Below are 25,571 nucleotides of genomic sequence, written 5' to 3'. Positions count from 1 at the left end.
CCCCCCCCCTTTCTTCTTTTCTCTCTTCTTGTGTTCTCCCGGTTTCCGTGGGTCAGCTGTGTATGATTTTTGTAAAGCTGTAGTTATAGTTTTACCCCTGTGTCGTCTCCCTTTCTCTCTCCCTCCCTCCCCCTCCCTTTTGTCTCTCACCCTGCTTCCATGGCGCCTCACCCTGCCCGTTGGCTGGAACCCTAAAGTGCAGACTCTGCGTACCAGTTTGTCTTCTGTTTCCTGCAGAGGGAAGCACTGCTGAGTTTGCGCGTAGGACATGGCCTGCCTCAAGCTGGGCTCCAAGCCTGATGGATTTCAACGCAAAGGGCAAGCATGGTGAGTGATTCCATGGTGGTTTACATTGCATTTTGATCAAATTTAGACGATAGAGGGTCCCATGAGATCTTCTGTCTTTGCTTTTCTGTAGTGCATTGTATACTTTTTGCATATTGGGCAGCAAGCTTAATGGCATGCCTGTTGCACAATGGGCAGAGCTTAATGGCAATATAGTTATGCCGGCCGGTCACATTAGCACATTACCTCATTGTCAATGTTTTATTTCTGTAAAACGCTTTGCCTTCTTTCTATGCTGTTTGTGAGCTTCCTTCCTTTGTTTAGAGAGCTGTTGGGTTGGGATTTTTGAGGGGAACGAAATCACTTGCCAGATAGCTTGCCCTCCGTTCAGTCCCTACCCCCAGACAGAAACAGGCGATTCACTGTCGGGTTGGGAGTTTGAAGGGGAGCCAATTGAATCAGGGCCATCTGTCCAGTCCAGCAAGTCACTGTATGGGGGTTTAGGACCGAAGAGCTTCAGCTTCAGCCTTCAAGGGAATGGGGCTTGTCACTACAATATGGGTTCAGAAGTGTAAAGAGGGAAGTGAGGCCAGTCAGCTTATAAGTCTTTGAGGGATGTAAGGCCGATCACTCTGATATGCTTTTGGGAGCTTCATTTATGCCTAAGAGGAGGATAGGGCGAGTCTGAGCATCAAAGAGCAGAGGAGTTTTTCATTTTTGGGTCAGGGATTCAAGTTTTTTGGCCTCATTGATGCTTTGGATTCTGACTCTATACAAAAAGGGTGTTCTTCCTGCCCTTTCAAAGGGATCTCTTTGAGCTTTACTGCCTCCTTGATGCTTGCGCACCCTCTTTTAAAATAACAAAGTAAACACCTCAAAACGAAAATTCGTGAGCTCCACACACTTGTCTTGAAATAGCTCAATTTTGCGGGCACGAAGGGATTATCGCGCCCATTTTAAATTAACACAAATCTGTGTGCACTTCCGGTGCTTTTTAGTTTCTCTGAGCTCCACTTCTGCTGAGGTTGAGTCTGTAGATTCGTGGGGCATTTTTTTGAGTCTCTGACAACCTGTCCAGAGTGGCTCCATACTCAAAGGTAGGTCTTGTGTCTCTTATCACTGACCACCAGCTCCAAGAATTGTTGCAAGCAGGTTTCATATGTTTTAGCTAGAGTCAACAGGGAATCGGAACGGATATGGGAACGAGGGGCCAATCTGGAATGAGAACGGGACCCCTTGAAATCCGGAATAGGATCCGGAACGCTACGTCATCTTATTAATATACATGAGTAGACAAGTATACAATTCAAAGTAGACAAAAAAGAGACAAATGTACAATTGAAAGTAGACAAAGAGACAACATTTTGATAGCAAACTCAATCACAATGACCTTGTTCATACATAGAAAGCTACAAGTACAATAGCTTGTACAATGTACAACAACATAGTGAAAACTAGATAGCTAGGAACAAAGAAATTTGAAGTCCTATGTCATGTGCATAAAATGCCATGGACATTCTCTGGAGCTAGTTCAGAAGGGGCAACCAGAAAAAGAGCAGTAGAACCAGAAGATGGAGCATAAGGTGCTGAGGTGGCAAGTTTGGACTTGGAGGAGGACCAAGATGCTGTCGGCTGCATGAAGGGGTACTGTCGGCTGCTTATAGGAGGCGTCGGCTGTACTAGAGACCAAGGCGGCTAAAGGAGCATCATGACATGGCAAGGCAGCTGTAGGCGCAGCATTTTATGATTTATATAACGAGTCGGCTGGCCGACTGCTGATCGGCCAGCACTCCAAGGAGTCCAAAGGGCTATAAAAGGAGGCACATGCTCATTGTTGTAAATTGTAATCATTCATTCCTTTAAGGAATGGGTCCAAGTTAGGGACTGTTTTGGGTGATGTTCACCTTTTTAGCAAGGCAGCCTAGGGCTGTAGACTAGAGTACCTTTTTGTACTATATGAAATATACTGAATTTCCAGCTCTCTCTCTGTCTCTACTCTCCCTTCTGTCTGCGTTTTTGCATCAGCATGTTCTAGATGGTGTTTAGGGCTGAAAGAAGACTCCCAGAGCTTCCGCGTGTTACATCCTAGGTGATATCAAATAGGTGCTAAGATGTCAGCTAGATCATCTACATATGCATCATGCATCGGCGTAGACGGAGGCAGAGGTGGAGGGTCGTCGTCATCCGACTCAGACTATGGCTCCATATCTTTGAAGCTCTCATGCTTAAAGTGAAGGCCAATGGAGTGTTAGGGTTAGGGTTTGGAGATGCTGCAAACAGGCGTGGAGAGCAACAGAGAGAGAACACGACTTCAGTGTATTCAGTTGATCAAAATGTGAAGTACAATAGCCACATAATAAGTGACCTAAAGAGATGTGTTCACATGTCCGGCCATAAAATGTGCCGGGTGGACCAAAACACCTATAAACTGCTTATAAGTGAAACTAAGCTAAACTGGGGGAAAAAACCTCCACTAACTGAAGTAAAAAGTGCCCCAGTAATCTACTGATGATCACTAGCACTCCTCTGGGTGCATACACAGCATAAAACCCAACAAACCCCCCCTGGAGTGATATGTGATCACTGTACATCATTCACCAAAAGGAAACAAATTCAAAGCAGTGCGGAATGCTTCGAATTTCAGACGTGGTAATGCCTTGGTGAAGATGTCTGCTGCCACATTCTGATCTGTAGGACAGTAGATCAGACTGATATCTCCTGCCTGGAGTCTCTCCCGAACAAAATGATAGTGAATCTCAATGTGTTTCGTGCGAGCATGAAACACAGGATTCCTCGCCACAGCAATGGCACTCTGACTATCAGTATAGATAGGTGTAGGCTCCTCCACTGAAATATCCATATCAGTCATGAGACGACGCAGCCAAACACACTCAACAGTAGTAGTGTAGGCTGCTCTGTACTCTGCCTCACAAGACGAAGTGGCCACTGTGGTCTGTTTCTTGCTTAGCCAAGAAATGCATGAAGAGCCAAGAAAGAAACAATTTCCACTAGTGGAATGTTTGGTATCAAAATCACCAGCCCAATCTGAATCACTGTAAGCATATAACTGCATGTCACCCCCCTCAGGATAAAGCAATCCAAGAGACAAGGTACCCTGCAAATAACGGAATACACGCTTCACAGCTTGCCAATGTGACAACCGCGGGCTGTGCATGAATCTGCTCAACTGAGAGACTGCATACTGAATATCTGGCCTTGTATTACACAAGTAAATAAGGCACCCAACAGCCTGAGCATATGTAGTGGCATCAAAGGAAATACTGTCATCTTGTAGTGACAGTTTCATCCCAGGCTCCATAGGAGTACTAATAGGCTTGCAATCCTGAAATTTAAACTTCTCCAGAAGTTTAGCAACATACTGTGATTGCAACAACCCAATGCCTCTGTTATCCTGCACAAACTGTATGCCCAAATAGTAGTGTACAAGCCCTAAGTCAGACATGTCAAATGTCTGTTGCAGTATCTCTTTAAAAGCTGCAATTTTGTCATCATTTGATCCCATGAGCAAGAGATCATCCACATAAAGACTGATGACCAGCAGATCTGTCTCTTCTTTCTTTACATACAGAGTGGCTTCTGATGGAGTGTTCACAAATCCCTGAGTGAGTAGGAAAGCATCTATTTTTGCATACCAAGCTCGTGGAGCTTGTTTCAAACCATACAAGGCCTTTTTCAGCCTGCATACTTTCCCCTCATGATCATGTTCTGCAAAACCCATGGGCTAATATACATAAACTTCCTCCTCGAGGTCCCCATGTAGGAATGCAGTCTTTATGTCCAACTGGTGAACAACCCAACCACGATGTGCAGCCAATGCAATGACACACCTAAGTGTCCACATACGGGATGTAGGAGCAAATGAGCTTTAGAAGCGTCATTACAGACATCCCAGCTTCCTTTGCCTTCTCTTTGGCAATCCTCTTTCTACATTCAGTGATGTAGTGACCTGGCTTCTTACAGTAATGACATTTTCCCTTCTTCTTGGGCTGTCCATCACCTTTCTTGGTATCCTGAGAAGAACCACCATCACCTGAATTCTGATTTGAACTCTTTGGCTGAGTTTTTCCTTTCCCCTTTTGACCTGTAGTAAATGCTTGTTCAGCATGTGTTCATATTCATATTCTTTCTCATTTGCTCTTCTTGTAGCAAGGGAGCAACGAAGGGGTTCAACAGCATTCCTCATGCTGAGGTTCAAAGAGGTATGAAAAGCCAAGTAAGATCTTGGCAAAGAGTGCAAGATGGTGGACACAAGCTGTGTCTCAGGAATAATCTCATCCACATTGATGAGTTGCTCTCTCAAATCCTGCAGCTTGTTTAAGTGGCTAGACATATCATCTCCTTCATTCATTTTCTGATTTTCCAGCTCTCTTTTCAAAAATGAGATCCTAGCCTCATTACGAGCAGCATACATATGCTCCAAAGTCACCCATGCATTCTGTGAAGAGCCAGCTGAACGAATATGAGGTATAATAGACCTCTGTACTGACAATGCAATGAGTGACAAAGCTTGTGCATCCCTGGCATCCCATGTCTTTTGAGCATTTGTTCTTTGAGAGGGCAATGGCTGCCCTGGAGCCTGTACCTGTTGTTCTCGTCCACGAGCACCCCCTTGGGGAGGAGTCTCTGGAGCCAATGGACCTGGACGTGGTTCATCACCACTAACAAAATCCCAAAGACCTTTTGCCACAAGCACATTTTTCAGCATAAAACTCCACAAGGAGTAGTTCGTGCCGTCCGATTTGTCTTCCTTAGACAAATACGTGAATACATCACTCTGCTGTTGATTTGCCATTATGCCTACGCACAATGTTGTACCTGTGAAAAAACCCAATAGCAAGAACCCTGAAAACAACTGTACTCCACTGAATACAGTTCACCCAAATATGCCTGCACTCTCAATCCTCTGAATGTGCAGCTCAATGCACCAATGACTGAGTAGAGCAGCAAATGGCGTACACAATGCCAAAATGCCCCAAAAATATCCAAATTTACTGCACCCAAAACTGTGCAAAAAACTTGTAGAGTTCTTTGCTAGAAAGTCTGCCTGTAGTGCTTGTAGATTTTCACAGAGAAAATAGTATTGCCCAAAAAACAAAATTTGTAATGCTTACCACAAGTTGACTGAGCAGGTTGTGGTACATATGCAGGTACAGTCCACCAAAAGAACACGTACAGTTGACCGTACTATGCAGGTACAGTCGACTTGTACTTTACAGAACTGAAGGCGACTGCAGGCAGATACTGTGCAGGTACTGTGAAGGTACACTGCAGGCAGGTACAGTACGGGTACACTGTAGGTACACTGCAGGCAGGTACAGTACGGGTACAGAAGTAGTCGACTGAATACAGTCGACCAGTGCAGTACGAGGCCAGTTGACGTGCGGCGCTGACAGATGCAGTCGGCGTTGATAGGTACAGTCGGCGCTGACTGTACGGAGCAGGTACAGATGTACGGAGCAGCTACGGGCGCTGACAGGTGCGGTCGGCGTTGACAAGATGCAGTCGGCGCTGACAGGTACGGAGCAGGCACAGATGTACGGAGCAGCAGGTACTGACGGCGAATAGGTACCTGGTACGGAAAGCTGCAGTACACCTGCTGACGGCTGCGAACTGGTACTGAAGCTGCACGCTGTGTTGTACCTGCTGAAGGCGGCGCTTACAGTGTGTGTACGGGCAGGGCAATGATGTACGGGTTGTACTGAAACTGAAGGCGACTGTGTACTGGCTGGGCAAAGGCAGGCCTACTTGGCTCTGATACCAAATGAAGGCCAATGGAGTGTTAGGGTTAGGGTTTGGAGATGCTGCAAACAAGCGTGGAGAGCAACAGAGAGAGAACACGACTTCAGTGTATTCAGTTGATCAAAATGTGAAGTACAATAGCCACATAATAAGTGACCTAAACAGATAGATGTGTTCACATGTCCGGCCATAAAATGTGCCGGGTGGACCAAAACACCTATAAACTGCTTATAAGTGAAACTAAGCTAAACTGGGGGAAAAAACCTCCACTAACTGAAGTAAAAAGTGCCCCAGTAATCTACTGATGATCACTAGCTTTCAGCCCTAAACACCATCTTGGAACAACTTCATGCAAAACGCAAGCAAGAGAGAAGGAGAGAAGAGAGAGAGAGCTGAGTTTCAGTATATTCATATAGTACAAAAAAAGGTGACATCTTGGCAAGCCATAGGCTGCCCCTCATCAAAAGGTTCTTGACTTATAGAGTCCTCTATCCAATAATTCTACTCCCTAGAGGAGTGACTGAATTCTAAGAACTTGGCAAAGCCCCTTTTATAGCTCTTCTTGGTGCATGAGACCTGGCCGACCTGCTGTCAGCCAGCATCAGTCTGAACTGACTTGAAGACTGTGTTGGCCAGCTCTGTAGCTGCAGCCGATAGGTTCCTGTTCCTCCCTGGGGTTCTCCTGCACACCATCAAGCCTGGCTAATGCCCAAAATCTGTGTTTTTCCTGCTGCCTATCAGAGAATAGTTCCTGGAATGGGCATGCACATGTCTTGCACATGACATTTGCAGGTGTTAATTTAACTTGATTTTCTTTCTTTCTTTCTCCTTCACCCGCAAAAACTGTTCGTCCAGCATCTGAACCAACAGAAGCCTATTGTTCAATTTGCTTTCCTTCTTCAGTAAGTTGTACAGCCTGTTCTGCTATATCCGACAGCTGTAGGTGCCGCTAATACGCTGCACGACTCTCCTTCACCAGATCTGTACGGCCTGTTTTGCTGTAACTGACAGCTGTATGGCACTCCCATACTACTGTACAGCTGTACTTGGTGGGGCTGACTGCAGTGCAAGCTGTCCTTTTTGTTCCATACTACTGCACGGTCAGATTAGGGCTGTACTAACAGCCATCTACACATCTGAAAGCTGCCACTTTGATTGGAGAAGCCGATCCATGCGTTGGCTGGGGTGTAGAAGCTGTCTACATTGATTTAAGACTCTTGAAGGACGACTTGAAGACCTTGGGAAATCTTTGAAGCTTTGTTGAAGACGCTTGGAGATTGATCTTGCCATTGAAGCTTTAAAGAACCAGCTATCTGGGTTGCAGAGGAGATTGCTCAAGGCACGGATATGTTCGTGACATAAGGCTTTGGAGAACCAAGCTATCTGGGCTGAAGAGGAGATTGCCCAAGGCACAGAGAGGCTTGGTAGCTGAAGTTGGTTGCCTTGCTGACAAGAAGTTGCTCAAGGCATAGGCAGGCCTATGGATAGTGCTTGAGGAGAACGAGGATCTTATGTAGAGGGAGAGTTCAGTTTCTCTTGTTTCGGATATGCCTTTTACATGGGATCTCTTGCATGGTAGTTTGGTGGTGAAAGATCCTTGTGGACCTGCTTTCATTGTTTTCATAAACTTTTGTACTTGGGAATCTGGGAATCTGGTGAGACCATCTGGAGATCACCACAGTACTCACAAGCCTGTATTACTGATAGTCCTTTTGTGGTCATAAAATCTCCCCCCCCCCCCCCCCCCCCCCCCCCTGGCCGCGGCGGCCCCGCGCTGGCTAGGCCCTCGTGCAGTCACATGTAGTGTGGCCAGGACGTGGAACCCACTGTGAGGGATCCTAGTTTAGGCTTCCTATTGAGCTAGTTCCGTGTTTAGGAAGACTTGCTATTTACAGGTTCCAAGAATGGGAGATATATCCATTACATAATGCATATGCACGCACTTGTGCCTGCTTAAAACTGTTTTTGCGTGATTTGTTTTCGTGTGACTGTCTGCTGCAATGTGTAGAGTTCTTGGGTAGGGGATGCCCACCCGTGAACCGTGCGAATGCCTTGTATTCTGACATGGTTTGTGGCATGTGAACAGGTGGTAAGTAATAATCTAAACCTTTGTTCTTTATTGTAAAGGTTTTATAACCTTTACTGTTCATGTTCATTAAGTCAGGCACCGGCCACTGGCCAATGTCGGAGGCCCTTTGTGTGGGCAACCCCAACCTGTGGGCACCCTTATCCATGTAAACGAGGTGCCATCTGAGTTTGAGGGGAGGAGGGGGGAGGGCGGGGGTTGTGCCACGTGGCACCTGGAGGTTGGATCCCTTCCACCTCCAAGCCCACCAACTTCTCCTACGACCTCTATCCTCTTCTCTCTCACGTTTTGATGTTGGCGCATCATCTCCCTCTCAGAATCTGCAAGTTGACCATCTCCTTAAAACTGTTTTTGCGTGATTTGTTTTCGTGTGACTGTCTGCTGCAATGTGTGGAGTTCTCGGGTAGGGGATGCCCACCCGTGAACCGTGCAAATGCCTTGTATTCTGACATGGTTTGTGGCATGTGAACAGGTGGTAAGTAATAATCTAAACCTTTGTTCTTTATTGTAAAGGTTTTATAACCTTTACTGTTCATGTTCATTAAGTCGGGCACCGGCCACTGGCCAATGTCGGAGGCCCTTTGTGTGGGCAACCCCAACCTGTGGGCACCCTTATCCATGTAAACACACCTCTCTTAAAAGAGGTGCCATCTGAGTTTGAGGGGAGGGGGGGGGGGAGGGGGGGGTTTGTGCCACGTGGCACCTGGAGGTTGGATCCCTTCCACCTCCAAGCCCACCAACTTCTCCTACGACCTATATCCTCTTCTCTCTCACGTTTTGATGTTGGCGCATCATCTCCCTCTCAGAATCTGCAAGTTGACCATCTCCTTAGCACACTAGTTTGCTGCCGCACAGCTCTCTCATTTGTCACCAAAACCCACTCACGTGCATCCAGCACCTTTTGTTGTGCCACGTTTTGATGTTGGTGCATCATCTCCCTCTCAGAATCTGCAAGTTGACCATCTCCTTAGCACACTAGTTTGCTGCCGCACAGCTCTCTCATATGTCACCAAAACCCACTCACGCGCATCCAACACCTGTGAAGATATGGGGGCACTGGTGAGAATAGAGCGGAAGAAATCTATGGCAATGACTCTCACATGGGGGGGTCTGTAACAATGAATCCATCTAGCCTCGCAACTTGTGGATACCATCTTTGAGCCTGTGTGGGCGTGCAATCTCAAAGAAACCCCCAGTGACCTTGTCTGCTACCTGTGTCCAAAAGGAGGCTTTGGCATAGTATCTGTACTCTGCCCTCTGGATCTGAGCTCTGTATGGGCGGCAAGCAATTGACTCTCAATCCATGGGCTATCTGGTGACTCTCCTGAAGCCGCTTAGGGGAGCTAGGCCCCGGCAAATGCTCCTGTCACCAGCCTGGACATTTCCCAGTATGAAAGGGGTCTAGTGGACTCCAGGATGTCTAAATATTTGGAAAGTACAAGCTTTGGGAATGGGGGATTATCCTAGAATACAAAGGACCACACTCCTAAAATTTAGGAGAGTTGCTATTTTTGGCCCGACTTCGATGGAAATTCTGTTCACGTCATTACATCTGGAATTGAGCAGATACCAAGAGTTGGGAAAGTGCCTATGACAGAATGTCTACCAGTTGAGATATTTTTAGAGGTAAAGATTATGGAAGGACCCATCTCTTAGATTGGGACATGTGGCAAGAAAGTGGACCAAAGTGAGACAAGTGGCCTGACACTTGTTAGAAAAAGGATCAAAGTGAGACAAGTGGCCTCACACTTGTCACTTCAGCTATTGTGTGGCTCTCCACTTGTCATCGTAACCTTCTCTTGCCATTTTAGCTCATGGGAGGCCCAAATCTATAAATTGGAGCCCTCTCTCTTCATTAATGAAGGCTCTCTTGTTGCACACTAGCCTCTACCACTGTTACAGGCTGCCCTAATGATGGCTACTCTCTTTCTCTCTCTCTTGAAGGCTGCCCATGAAGAATACCGGCTGTTGGGGACTGTTTTGGAGGCTTTCATCGCGAAGAAATACTGAAGGCAAGGGTATTTAATCATTTATTATGATTTCTAGCCATTGTACTTGTTGCACCAGCATTTGTAGTTACTGTACCTGCTGTACCAGCCATCGTACTGGCTGTATCAGCCACCATACCGGCTGTACCAGCCATTGTACCTGCTGTACTAGTCATTGTACTTGCTATACCAGCATTTGTACTTGCTATACTTGCTGTACCAGCCACCGTACCGACTGTACCAGCCATTGTACTTGCTGTACCAGCCATTGTACCTGTTGTACCGACTGAATGAAGAGTTGTACTTGCTGTACCAGCTCTATTGCATGAAGACCCGTGGTTTTTGGGAAAGAATCAGTACCCACACAGAGGTATATGGATTATATTGTTGGCTCGGCATTTCTACAGCCTATGTTCCGGCTTGGTTGCCTTGTGTTGGGCTGTGTTATGGCATTTTATAGGGATAATCCGGCATCTCCCGTGGGGAGAGTAAGGCCCTCAAAGCTTGTACATGATATTATTCTCCTTGGGTAATAAAATACTCCAAGGGGGGGGTTCGGCCCATTCCGGCCTCTATGTGGTGTCACGTGTGCAAGCTCCATTTTCAGCATTTGTGGATGTCTTGTCCAGCTTTTAAATGTTTTAATATGCATTGATGGTATCAAGAAGTGTGTCAAAGGCCCTAGTCCCCCGGGCACCCGCTGCGAGTTACATGGGTATCAGAGCATAGGCTTTCTTGGAAGCGGAGGCTTTCTTCTATCAATAAGGAAGAGAAAAGATCTCGAGTGGGGACCACACTTACCATCATTGCTATTAAGCATGGCCAGCCACTTCAGAGCCTATGAAGCAAGAGCATGAGCAATAGATAGCTTGGTCTAAGGATTTATGAATTCACAAAATTTATCTTGGAAGTATGGAGTTGGCTTTATGTGCACACGTTTAGCACTCTTTCCATATGGATATTGTGGATTATATTATCAAGCTTACAGGCAAGCTATATGGAGATATATCTTAGGATATCTTAAGGATATGGTGACGAGATATTTCTTCTGGCTTCATGACCAACCTGGCAAAGAAAAGCTAAGTATACTTTGAGTTTGCAAAGTTAGTGCTTTTGCTATGAGGTGTTAATGATGTTCACTAACCCTTGTATAGCTATGCAAGGAGAAAGGTGTTGTTGTTTGCTTTGAGATGGTTTCAGGGAAACATTGTTTATGGCTCCCTTTAATGGGATGAATTCTTTTCATGGCTCCCTTTATTGGGATGGAATATATCTATGAAGGTTTCTTTCTTGGACGAGATTTATATAGATATTGGGCTTCACAAGCAATTTCTATGGACGAATCTGTCCGAGTTTATAGAGAAGAAATCTTTGGTTATCTCATGGATATGATGCTTTTGTGGATAAAGTCCACCTCTACTCCAAGGTGTGTGGTTAGCACGGAGTATGTGGTAAGAGTTATGGTATACAAGGATTATGGTATACAGGTCTATGGATTCTTGGACTTCTTTTCTAGGAATTTGGATCCATCCTCAAGTTTATGGATTATGTTTATGGCTCCCTTTTACTGGGATGGATTATTCTTTTTGGTATCCCTTTATTTGGGATGCATTGGACTTATGGAACTCATGGTTCACTTACCTTGTGTAGTGTTCTCTTGTCCTACGTGCTCTCTTGAAGATTGTTTCTACCATGTGAGGGTGGAACAATAGAGAGCAGATGGAAGGGAACATGGGTACTTCAAAGGGTAGTGACAAGCACAACATACCCTGTGTAGTGTTCTCTTGTCTTACGTGCTCTCTTGAAGATTATTTCTACCATGTGTCGGTGGAACAATAGAGAGCAGATGGAAGGGAACATGGGCACTTGAGAGGGTAGTGTGAGTTGGTGGCCGAAATGCCTATAAACTATGTGTAGCAGAAATGCTTATGGAACACCAGGTTATCTATGCCTGTGAGTGATTGTTTTATCTTGTTACTTGAGCCCACCTCTCATCCAAAGTGTGTGGTTTGAGTACCAACACGGAGTGCAAGTGGTAAAGTGGACATGACGGGACTTATGTCTATGCCAAGGGTCATGTGGACCGATGTCTTGTTGGCAGGAGACTTATTTTGTCTCGCCCATTTACTTGGGACATGGATTATGATATCTGGACTTATGGGACTGTTTTGTCTCGCCCATTTACTTGGGACATGGATTATGATATCTGGACTTATGGGACTGATTTGTCTCACCCATTTATCTTGGGACATGATTTTGATATTGGTATTATGGAGACTTATTTAGTCTTGCCCATTTCTTTGGGAAATTGATTCTTCAGTTATACTGGATTTTTGAGACTGTCTTGTCTCGCCCAATCGATGGGACATGATTATATCTTGAATATAAAAGTTGCGGACAACTTTTAAGAAGTTGGGGAGGATGTCACCAGCGTGGACATTTCCCAGTATGAAAGGGGTCTAGTGGACTCCAGGATGTCTAAATATTTGGAAAGTACAAGCTTTGGGAATGGGGGATTATCCTAGAATACAAAGGACCACACTCCTAAAATTTAGGAGAGTTGCTATTTTTGGCCCGACTCCATGGAAATTCTGGTCGCGTCATTACATCTGGAATTGAGCAGATACCAAGAGTTGGCAAAGTGCCTATGACAGAATGTCTACCAGTTGGGATATTTTTAGAGGTAAAGATTATGGAAGGACCCATCTCTTAGATTGGGACATGTGGCAAGAAAGTGGACCAAAGTGAGACAAGTGGCCTGACACTTGTTAGAAAAAGGATCAAAGTGAGACAAGTGGCCTCACACTTGTCACTTCAGCTATTGTGTGGCTCTCCACTTGTCATCGTAACCTTCTCTTGCCATTTTAGCTCATGGGAGGCCCAAATCTATAAATTGGAGCCCTCTCTCTTCATTAATGAAGGCTCTCTTGTTGCACACTAGCCTCTACCACTGTTACAGGCTGCCCTAATGATGGCTACTCTCTTTCTCTCTCTCTTGAAGGCTGCCCATGAAGAATACCGGCTGTTGGGGACTGTTTTGGAGGCTTTCATCGCGAAGAAATACTGAAGGCAAGGGTATTTAATCATTTATTATGATTTCTAGCCATTGTACTTGTTGCACCAGCATTTGTACTTGCTGTACCAGCCATCGTATTGGCTGTATCAGCCATCGTACCGGCTGTACCAGCCATTGTACTTGCTGTACTAGTCATTGTACCTACTATGCCAGCATTTGTACTTGCTTACCTGCTGTACCAACCATCGTATCGATTGTACCAGCCACTGTACCTGCTATACCAGCCACTGTACTTGCTGTATCAGTCATTGTACCTGTCGTACCGGCTGAATGAAGAGTTGTACTTGCTGTACCAGCTCTATTGCATGAAGACCCGTGGTTTTTGGGGAAGAATCAGTACCCACACGAAGGTATATGGATTATATTGTTGGCTCGGCATTTCTACAGCCAATGTTCCGGGTTGGTTGCCTTGTGTTGGGCTGTGTTATGGCATTTGTATAGGGATAATCCGGCATCTCCCGTGGGGAGAGTAAGGCCCTCAAAGCTTGTACATGATATTATTCTCCTTGGGTAATAAAATACTCCAAGGGGGGGTCAGCCCATTCCGGCCTCTATGTGGTGTCACGTGTGCAAGCTCCATTTTCAGCATTTGTGGATGTTTTGTCCAGCTTTTAAATGTTTTAATATGCATTGATGGTATCAACAAGTGTGTCAAAGGCCCTAGTCCCCCGGGCACCCGCCGCGAGTTACAGCTCCCCTCTTGCTCTTAGAAGCTAGTCAATCTGCTTTGCGTTGCCTCCTATAATAAACTGCATCCAGGGTGCATGCGGCTGCTCCGGAGTGAAAATCTAGCCTCTCTCTACTGCATATTGAAGGCCTATGCACTGTTAGGGTTAGGGTTTGGGGATGCTGCAAACACAGGCGTGGAAAGCAACAGAGAGAGAACACGACTGCTTGTATATTCAGATAATCAAAATGTGAAGTACAATAGCCACATAATAAGTGACCTAAAAGGATGTGTTCACATGTCCGGCCATAAAATGTGCCGGGTGGACCAAAACACTTATAAACTGCTTATAAGTGTAACTAAGCTAAACTGGGGAAAAAACCTCCACTAACTGAAGTAAAAAGTGCCCCAGTAATCTACTGATGATCACTAGCACTCCTCTGGGTGCATACACAGCATAAAACCCAACAAACCCCCCTGGAGTGATATGTGATCACTGTACATCATCCACCAAAAGGAAACAAATTCAAAGCAGTGCGGAATGCTTCGAATTTCGGACGTGGTAATGCCTTGGTGAAGATGTCTGTCACATTCTGATCTGTAAGACAGTAGATCAGACTGATATCTCCTGCCTGGAGTCTCTCCCGAACAAAATGATAGTGAATCTCAATGTGTTTCGTGCGAGCATGAAACACAGGATTCCTGGCCACAGCAATGGCACTTTGACTATCAGTATAGATAGGTGTAGGCTCCTCCACTGAAATATCCATATCAGTCATGAGACGACGCAGCCAAACACACTCAACAGTAGTAGTGTAGGCTGCTCTGTATTCTGCCTCACAAGACGAAGTGGCCACTGTGGTCTGTTTCTTGCTTAGCCAAGAAATGCATGAAGAGCCAAGAAAGAAACAATTTCCACTAGTGGAATGTCTGGTATCAAAATCACCAGCCCAATCTGAATCACTGTAAGCGTATAATTGCATGTCATCCCCCTCAGGATAAAGCAATCCAAGAGACAAGGTACCCTGCAAATACCGGAATACACGCTTCATAGCTTGCCAATGTGACAACCGTGGGCTGTGCATGAATCTGCTCAACTGAGAAACTGCATACTGAATATCTGGCCGTGTAGTACACAAGTAAATAAGGCACCCAACAGCCTGAGCATATGTAGTGGCATCAAAGGAAATACTGTCATCTTGTAGTGACAGTTTCATCCCAGGCTCCATAGGAGTACTAATAGGCTTGTAATCCTGAAATTTAAACTTCTCCAGAAGTTTAGCAACATACCGAGATTGCAACAACCCAATGCCTCTGTTATCCTGCACAAACTGTATGCCCAAATAGTAGTGTACAAGCCCCAAATCAGACATGTCAAATGTCTGTTGCAGTATCTCTTTAAAAGCTGCAATTTTGTCATCATTTGATCCCATGAGCAAGAGATCATCTACATAAAGACTGATGACCAGCAGATCTGTCTCTTCTTTCTTTACATACAGAGTGGCTTCTGATGGACTGTTCACAAATCCCTGAGTGAGTAGAAAAGCATCTATTTTTGCATACCAAGCTCGTGGAGCTTGTTTCAAACCATACAAGGCCTTTTTCAGCCTGCATACTTTCCTTTCATGACCATGTTCTGCAAAACCCATGGGCTGATATACATAAACTTCCTCCTCGAGGTCCCCATGTAGGAATGCAGTCTTTATGTCCAACTGGTGAACAACCCAACCACGATGTGCAGCCAATGCAATGACACACCTAAGTGTCGACATACGGGATGTAGGAGCAAATGTCTCCTCATAATCAATGCCCTTCTTCTCTGCATAGCCCTTTGCAACTAGACGGGCTTTGTACTTGTCAATGGATCCATCTGCATGTCTTTTCAACTTATAGACCCACTTAGTACCAATTGCTTTCTTGCCTTTGGGCAGATCAACCAAATCCCATGTTTGATTCCTTTTAATAGAATCAAGCTCATCCTGCATGGCTTTGTTCCAATGCACATTATCGCGTGCATCCACAAATGAATCAGGCGCATCATCATCCTGTAAATTGGCTGCCATAACCAGATTCAAAGCCATGATGTGTGCATGCTCATTGGTCCGTGTCTCCCTACGAGTACGACCAGCAAGAGGACCCTCTAAATGGCTATCCTGTAATGTCCTCAAATACCATCTAGGTATGTGTCTGACTTGTGGTGCCTGTTGCCCCATATTTGGTTCAGCTTCTGGCTGAATTTGCTGCAGAATTTCTGCACCACCTTCATCATTTGCTGGCTGCCCTGTACCCTTATGAGTTGGATCACCAACTGTGGAATGAAACTGTCACCAATTGGTCGACCATTTGGTCCATTCCTAGTTTCTGCGTCTCGTTCACTTGAGGCCAGGCCGGTGTCTCATGTGAAGAGGCCAGTATTTTGCTGACATGGACGGGAGCCAGACTGGTGCCACCCGTGTGTTAGCAGGATGGAGTCGTATGGACGGGAGCCAGACCAGTGCCACCCGTGTATGACCTGGACTGTGTTCGATCCATGGGACTGTCACGCCATGGAAGAGCCAGTATTCGTGCCGTGTTTTACCTATGGGACTGTCACACCATAGGGAGACTCGTGCCTGGAACTGTGTCTTACCTATGGGACTGTCACTCCATAGGAAGACCAGGTTTTTATGTTTTTTATGTCGTGCCAGTTTTGTGCCGACAGATATTTTGTACATGTTCCATGAACGGGAGATATGTCCATGTTACTATTTGCACATGCACACATATTTTGCATGTTTGAAACTGTTTTCGCATGACATGTATTTGTGTGTTTGCCTGCCTGACGTGTTACTTACTGAGCGGGGACGCCTGCCAGTGAGTCGTGAAGTCTGCTCTGTATTCTGACGAGTTTCAGTGCATGTGAACAGGTGGTAAGTATGTTACACATGTTGTTTTAATCTTTTTAATTCTAACCCTTCATTTTATAAGGTTAGGTGTTCACACTTATTTAAAAGTGGGCACCCCCTTTGGGCACCCACTTTGGGGCCAAGGTGGGGAGCCCCACTTTTAAGTGAGTGTGGGGGTGGGCATGGTCACCAACCCCCACTAGTTCCCTTTCATGCATGCGTGGGAAATCTCTAGTGGTATCTTCACTTAAATTTTATTAAAAAAAGAGCCCCCTTCAAGCGTAGAATCCATCGCTTCCCTCTTACGTAGAGAACCACCATCTCTGCGCATGTTCCCCTGAGGCGGCTTGTTTTCCATCAATTGTGAGGCGGCTGTTTACTCCACGCTGCTCCCTCTCTCCCAGGCGGTTGGCTGTAACTCCCACAGGCGGCTGCTCACTTTCCATCCAAGCGACTGCCTCAACATCTCCACAGGCGGCTGCTTCATCTTCCCTCTGTACTGCTGCGCATACTGTTTTTCCAGGCGGCTGTCACCTCCAATAGCGACTGTGTACACTGCTGCTGGCTGCGCCTGCTTTACTACAGGCGGCTGTGTTGCCAGCCCAGCACTGACTGCAGGCGGCTACTCTCCCTCACACGACAGTACACCAGCAGGCAGTTACTCCCTCTGGCGACAGTACTTGCAGGTTGTCTCTTCTCTTCTGGCTGCATCTCTCCAAGCTGCACATGCCCTACAGGCGGCTATGGCTATGCGATTGTGTTCCGGCCAATAGAACACTACGCTCAGGCGACTCTGTTTGGGTTCCTCTACACTGCAGCCAAGCCTCTCCTCCTTTGCAAGTGGATGCTTCTTCTCTCACAGCAGGCGGCTGTACCCTTCGTGGTGGTGCTTGTCTTGATAGTACTACTTGAGGCAACTCTTTCTTCGACAAGGGTGGCTTCATAGTCTACACAAACACCACAAGTTTTGGTCTCCTATCAACCATCTACAAGTAAGTGATTTTCAGATTTGAGTAAAGTATTATATGTTTAAATCTGATAAGGGATTCATCCCTCTACGGCCACACCCGTTCGGTGCCGGGTTGTCCAAGCTGTATTGGCAAACCTCGGTCCAAAGGTGCTGAGATCGGGAGAGCCAGGCGTTAGTACGAGAGCGCCTGTTTGTGCGTGGTCTCGGAACACCAGTGAGGCGCTCTCCGCGGAGTCCAGTGAAAGCACAGGACCGTAGAGATTGGACCACACTAGTGGTCGTTCTGCTTCGAGTTTTCTTCATCGAAATCCGAGCCTATTTGTTTGGTACTGTTTTCATATGTACATGGACATTATCTGGTTCTCAGAACCCATGGAGCATTGTATTCATTAAATACTCCCAATAAATATATCATATATTGAGGGGGGGGTCGGCCCGTTCCGGCCCCAGTGCTGGTGTCCATCTTTCCATTTCTGTTCATTTATTTTTTCAAGTTGTTTTAAGTTGTCCAATTCAAATTTGTGGTTTTAAAGTTGTGCTATTAAGCGTGTGGGTGTCCAACGGAGTCTTTCCCACTTGACGGGATCGGTTTCATTGGTATCAGAGCACGGTTGTTTCCCTCTTCCTAGTGGGGAAACAAACCTGTGTACTGGACATCCCGCTTTTAGCAAACTTTGAACACAATGGACAGCCAAGGCAACCCATTGGAAGTACCAAATTCGAGGGGTCCATCTAGTGCCTCTCGTGGGTCTGATGCCCTGCGAGGTAGACACAAGCCCCTTGAAAGGGTTATGGATAGTGAATCCAAGGGTCAACTGTCTCCAGGAAAGACAGTTATGCTTGAACAAGAGCCTGATGCTATGAGGGCTGAAATGGAACATATGAGAAAACTCTTGCAGGCTCAAGAGCAAGAATTAAAGTTTTTGCATGAAGATCCACATCTGCAAAGTGCTATTGAAGCCAGGAAGGCTGATGCTATGGTTGATGTAACTTTTGAATCAATGGCTCGTGAAGTGGGCAAGAAACCAAGGGAGTTGGCACTTGCCTATCTCCTTCGCAAAGGTGATATCAAAGAGGGGGATGACGGAGAGCTGAAATTCAGAAATCCACCTCGTTTGAAGCATGGAGATCCTGCATCCCAAAGGCTGAAATCTTTTATGCAAAAGGAAGAGGTGACTGTCACCTCTCGACATGCATCCTCTCCCCAAGGCACTAAGCCTGACAGATATATGTATGCCAGTGCTCATGGAGGGCACGAAAGTCACATGCATGCAAGATATGTATCTCATGGTGACAGGTCTACTTCCAGAAAAATTTTGCCTTCTGAGTTGTCTCATGGAGAGACCATGCCATATGCAGGTAAGTCACATGCATCTGAGCTTCGAGTTCGTGGAGCACATGCTACCGTGCCCCATGAAGCTTCTATGACGGCCCATGGAGCCCATGCAGACAGGGCTACCCCGTTGGATAAGGGGAAAAGAAAAAGAGAAGATCATGAGCCTCATGCCAGGAAGCTCAAGGAGTTCAAAGCAGGTGATAAATCTGTCAAATTTGATGTCTTTCATGGTGAACATGATGCTTCTAAGGTGTTAGCGTTTGTGGCACAGTTCGACATTGCTTTTAGCGATGAGGACTTTACAGAAAAGTCGAAGGTGCGCCATGCTAGCATGTTTCTAAAAGGGACTGCTGCCCATTGGTGGATCACTGAAAAGATCACCAAGGATCCCATCTCCACTTGGAAGGAATTCAAAGACAGATTTTATGCTTAGTTCTTGCCACCCAATGCAGAGCAAACTCTCACTCAAAAGTGGGATAGGCTGGAACAAAAAGATAATGAGAGTGTGCAACAGTATGTTAACAAATTTTGGAAAGTGTTGCTGGAAGTGACTCCCTTCATGCTAATCTCTGAGGATGAAAGAAAGAGGAAGTTTCGTTCTGGATTGCAACCTGCTTATAGATCGGGTATTGAATTGCACCCAAAACATACGTTGCAACAACTCATAGCTTCTGCCCTTGCTACGGAGCAATTGGTGCTCAAGATCAAGCAGGATCAAGGAGGTTCCAAGGGGAAGGACAAGGCTGTCCCAAATCAGTAAAAGGGTGGACAGCCACCTAAAAAGAACTTCCGGGAGCCTTACAAGGGTGGTAAAGCTGAAAATAACACATCTAAAGAACAGGGCCCAAGGAAGAACAAATTTGGATTAACCCCGGAGCAAAGAGAGCAATATGCTAAGGATGGAAAATGCTTTTCTTGTGGTAGCAAAGACCACATGTTTCGGCAATGCCCAGATCGCAAATCAAAGCACGAGGACAAGCACACCAAAGCTAATGTACATGCAGTTCCTGATGTGCAAGGTAATACAGGTCATGATGCTAAAGAGAGAATGGTTTGCAAGGCTTGGGGGCAAATCAAGGATCAGCCCGCACTCTTCATGTTTGATGATTGTGCAACTGACAATTTCATCTCTATGCAAATGGCAGCTGCATTGGGTATTGAGGTTGAAAACATGGGACCTCAGATTGAAGCTGAAGCTGCATTTATTGGTAAAGAGGTGCAGGTTACCCCTTTGATTGGGAAGTTGCGTATCCATATACAGGGCTATCTTGATAATGAGCATTTCTTAGTTGCTCCACTGAATGGATGTGATGTATTGTTGGGCAAGCCGTGGCACCATAGGCTTGAGCCCCGCAAAGACTACAAGTCCAATATGATTTCTTTTATGCATAAAGGCCGCATGCATTTTATTGATGCTGGCAAAGAAGGGGATTCTATCCCAGTTGTATCACACATCCAAATTAATAAAGCAATGAAAAAGAGTCTTTCAGCGTACTTGGTTTTTGTGCGTGATAGTCTTGTGCCAAATCAACAAAATGTGGATGCTATGTCTAATGATAGGCTGAATTTTCTTAATGCATTCAAAGACTGTTTTGCTGACTCGTTGCCAGGTGAATTACCTCCCCAAAGGCCCGAAGATCACCGCATAGATCTTGTGCCAGGTAGTTCTCCTCCTAACAAACTCGCATACCGAGTAAGTGCTGCACAACAAGAAGAAATTATGAAGCAGGTAAACGAGCTTTTAGAGAAAGGTTTGGTTCAGCCCAGTTCCTCACCTTACTGCTCTCCTGTGCTTCTTGTTCAAAAGAAGGACGGATCATTCCGTATGTGTGTGGACTATAGAGCTTTGAACAAGCTTACCATCAAGAACAGATTCCCAATTCCACGTATTGATGATATCTTGGATAAGCTTGATGGTTCAGCTTGCTTTAGCAGACTTGATTTGAAGAGTGGTTATCACCAGATACGCGTGGTGCCACAAGATGTCCATAAGACTGCATCCAGGACAGCCTTCGGATTATATGAGTTCTTGGTAATGCCTTTTGGTCTCACCAATGCTCCTGCTACTTTTAATCGTATGATGGATAGGATATTCCGACCTCATCGCAAGTTTACAGGAGTCTTCTTTGATGATATCTTGGTTTTCTCCAAGAATGAGCAGGAACACAGAACTCATTTGGTCACAGTGTTCGAAGAGTTGCGGAAGCATAAACTTTTCGTCAATGCCAAGAAAAGTGAGTTTTTCCTTTCAGAGATTCATTATCTGGGACATATTGTATCCAAGGATGGAGTTACAATGGATCCTGTAAAGATAGAGACTATTCGGAATTGGCCCGAATTGCAAAACGTACATCAAGTACGTAGTTTTCTGGGATTATGTTCGTATTACAGGCGTTTCATAAGGCATTTTGCTATGATTGCCACTCCTCTACATGATCTCACGAAGAAGAAAACTGCTTTCAAATGGACTTCAAAGGAACAGGATGCTTTCTTGCAGCTCAAGCATGCTATTATATGTGGTCCAGTATTGATTGTTCCTGACTTGCACAAGTCATTCGTGGTTGAATGTGATGCTTGTGGTGATTGCATAGGAGCTGTCCTAAATCAAGAAGGGCATGCAGTTGCATACGAGAGCCGTCGTTTGCATGATGCTGAGCTTCATATGGATATCTATGAGAAAGAGCTCTTGGCTGTAATTCACGCCTTAAAGATTTGGAAACACTACCTTCTTGGGGCTGAATTTGTAGTCAAGACAGATCATCAAAGCTTGAGATACTTTCTATCTCAAACCAAGCTTTCAAAGAAGCAGATGAGAATGGCAAATTTTCTTTCCATGTTTCATTTTCAGATTGTGCATACCCCAGGAAAGAAAAATGTGGTGGCCGATGCACTATCTAGGAGGTCTTATGTTGCTACAATCTCAGTGGCCTCTCATGGAGATCTATCTGCTATGAGAGATTTGTATCATTTGGATGCTGATTTTTGCCATATATGGACTGATTTGATGGCTGGTCATTCACATGCCTCTTATGTTATCAATGACGGTTATCTCATGAAGGATAATTGCCTATGTGTGGTGAAGGATCTGCGTCCAAAGGTTATGGACGAATGTCACGCTCCACCATATGCTGGTCATAGAGGTATTATGCCTACTACTCGCATGATTCAGAGGTATTTCTTTTGGCCAAGCATGCGTAAAGACATTGAGGCTTATGTGCGTGCATGTATTACTTGCCAAAAGGTGAAATTTGATAGGCAAAAACCTCCAGGTTTGCTTCAGCCATTGCCTATTCCCTCGCAACCCTGGGAAAGTATCACAATGGATTTTATTATGGATTTGCCTAGATCCCAGCATGGGAATGATGCTATTTGGACTATTGTGGACAGGTTTAGCAAGCAAGCTCATTTCTTGCCCGTCAAGAAAACCATCAAAGCTGATCATATGGTAAAGCTTTTTCTTGCTAATATTTTCAAGCATCATGGTATGCCTAAATCCATTGTTGGGGATAGAGATCCCAGGACTACAAGCCTATTTTGGAGGGCTTTGTTTGATAATATGGGTACTAAGCTCGAGTTTTCATCAGCTTATCATCCCCAAACGGATGGCCAAAGTGAAGCTGCAAATTCAGCCGTGTTGGATTTGTTGAAATGTTATGTGGCAGATCAAAAGAGTGCATGGGAGAAGTATCTTCCACTTGTTGAGTTTGCCTACAACAATACGATCCATGCTTCCACAGGAAAGGCTCCGTTTGAGATTATTTATGGCAGAGTGGTCTTGCCACCCATCCTTCGTACCAAGGATGAAATTTTTGCAGCTGATGAATATGTTCGTGACTTGGATGTTGCCTTTGGTCAGGTGCGGACAGCCATTGCAAGATCTCAGGATAAGCATAAAATGGCTGCTGACATGCATAGAAGGGACATGGAAGTCAAAGAAGGTGATTGGGTATTGTTGAAATTTGAGAAGGCTAGGCTTCGGAAGAGGCCAGGACGAGAAGGATCATATCCTAAGCTTTCTCCTCGCTACTATGGACCCTTCAAGGTGATTCATAAGATCAATGAAGTGTCCTACAGGCTTGCTCTACCTAGTCATTGGAAGATTCACAATGCTTTTCATGTGAGTCCATTTCGGAAATATGTGGGGCCAGATCCTGATGAGCCTGTCACAGAAGATCCGCCAGAAATTGAAGAGCTTGAGGAGATCCTCCAGCCACAACAGATTGTTTTTCACAAGGAGAGAAAGCTACCTGCAGGAAAGCTTTCCAGGAGATACCTTGTGAAGTTTAAGAATTATTTGCCTATTGATGCCAAATGGGTAAATGAGGATTATTTTGCAGATTATCCGCAGTTGTTGCAGGCATATCTTGAGGCTTTTCAGTTGAGGTCAACTCTTTAGAAGCCCGGGGGGATGTCACCAATTGGCCGACCATTTGGTCCATTCCTAGTTTCTGCGTCTCGTTCACTTGAGGCCAGGCCGGTGTCTCATGTGAAGAGGCCAGTATTTTGCTGACATGGACAGGAGCCAGACTGGTGCCACCCGTGTGTTAGCAGGATGGAGTCGTATGGACGGGAGCCAGACCAGTGCCACCCGTGTATGACCTGGACTGTGTTCGATCCATGGGACTGTCACGCCATGGAAGAGCCAGTATTCGTGCCGTGTTTTACCTATGGGACTGTCACACCATAGGGAGACTCGTGCCTGGAACTGTGTCTTACCTATGGGACTGTCACTCCATAGGAAGACCAGGTTTTTATGTTTTTTATGTCGTGCCAGTTTTGTGCCGACAGATATTTTGTACATGTTCCATGAACGGGAGATATGTCCATGTTACTATTTGCACATGCACACATATTTTGCATGTTTGAAACTGTTTTCGCATGACATGTATTTGTGTGTTTGCCTGCCTGACGTGTTACTTACTGAGCGGGGACGCCTGCCAGTGAGTCGTGAAGTCTGCTCTGTATTCTGACGAGTTTCAGTGCATGTGAACAGGTGGTAAGTATGTTACACATGTTGTTTTAATATTTTTTATTCTAACCCTTCATTTTATAAGGTTAGGTGTTCACACTTATTTAAAAGTGGGCACCCCCTTTGGGCACCCACTTTGGGGCCAAGGTGGGGAGCCCCACTTTTAAGTGAGTGTGGGGGTGGGCATGGTCACCAACCCCCACTAGTTCCCTTTCATGCATGCGTGGGAAATCTCTAGTGGTATCTTCACTTAAATTTTATTAAAAAAAGGGCCCCCTTCAAGCGTAGAATCCATCGCTTCCCTCTTACGTAGAGAACCACCATCTCTGCGCATGTTCCCCTGAGGCGGCTTGTTTTCCATCAACTGTGAGGCGGCTGTTTACTCCACGCTGCTCCCTCTCCCAGGCGGTTGGCTGTAACTCCCACAGGCGGCTGCTCACTTTCCATCCAAGCGACTGCCTCAACATCTCCACAGGCGGCTGCTTCATCTTCCCTCTGTACTGCTGCGCATACTGTTTTTCCAGGCGGCTGTCACCTCCACTAGCGACTGTGTACACTGCTGCTGGCTGCGCCTGCTTTACTACAGGCGGCTGTGTTGCCAGCCCAGCACTGACTGCAGGCGGCTACTCTCCCTCACACGACAGTACACCAGCAGGCAGTTACTCCCTCTGGCGACAGTACTTGCAGGTTGTCTCTTCTCTTCTGGCTGCATCTCTCCAAGCTGCACATGCCCTACAGGCGGCTATGGCTATGCGATTGTGTTCCGGCCAGTAGAACACTACGCTCAGGCGACTCTGTTTGGGTTCCTCTACACTGCAGCCAAGCCTCTCCTCCTTTGCAAGTGGATGCTTCTTCTCTCACAGCAGGCGGCTGTACCCTTCGTGGTGGTGCTTGTCTTGATAGTACTACTTGAGGCAACTCTTTCTTCGACAAGGGTGGCTTCATAGTCTACACAAACACCACAAGTTTTGGTCTCCTATCAACCATCTACAAGTAAGTGATTTTCAGATTTGAGTAAAGTATTATATGTTTAAATCTGATAAGGGATTCATCCCTCTACGGCCACACCCGTTCGGTGCCGGGTTGTCCAAGCTGTATTGGCAAACCTCGGTCCAAAGGTGCTGAGATCGGGAGAGCCAGGCGTTAGTACGAGAGCGCCTGTTTGTGCGTGGTCTCGGAACACCAGTGAGGCGCTCTCCGCGGAGTCCAGTGAAAGCACAGGACCGTAGAGATTGGACCACACTAGTGGTCGTTCTGCTTCGAGTTTTCTTCATCGAAATCCGAGCCTATTTGTTTGGTACTGTTTTCATATGTACATGGACATTATCTGGTTCTCAGAACCCATGGAGCATTGTATTCATTAAATACTCCCAATAAATATATCATATATTGAGGGGGGGGTCGGCCCGTTCTGGCCCCAGTGCTGGTGTCCATCTTTCCATTTCTGTTCATTTATTTTTTCAAGTTGTTTTAAGTTGTCCAATTCAAATTTGTGGTTTTAAAGTTGTGCTATTAAGCGTGTGGGTGTCCAACGGAGTCTTTCCCACTT

General features: G+C 45.8%; 1 protein-coding gene across 1 annotated transcript in view; it reads left to right on the top strand.

Moving 5' to 3' along the window:
- LOC147629662 (BTB/POZ domain-containing protein At1g30440-like) overlaps positions 1-25,571 on the top strand; it is a 32,470-nt gene continuing 6,899 nt past the window's right edge. Inside the window, exon 1 of the mRNA XM_086811166.1 lies at positions 1-327. Coding sequence (XP_086667292.1) covers positions 269-327 — 59 coding nt within the window. The 5' untranslated portion in view covers positions 1-268. The remainder of the gene's footprint in view (positions 328-25,571) is intronic.

Source organism: Cibotium barometz, chromosome 17 (assembly GCF_041138505.1).
Source record: "Cibotium barometz isolate CiBa-2024 chromosome 17, ASM4113850v1, whole genome shotgun sequence".
NCBI classification, from domain to species: Eukaryota; Viridiplantae; Streptophyta; class Polypodiopsida; order Cyatheales; family Cibotiaceae; genus Cibotium; species Cibotium barometz.
The sequence above is the reverse complement of the archived record's forward strand: the minus strand, read 5'-3'. Positions and strand labels throughout refer to the sequence as shown.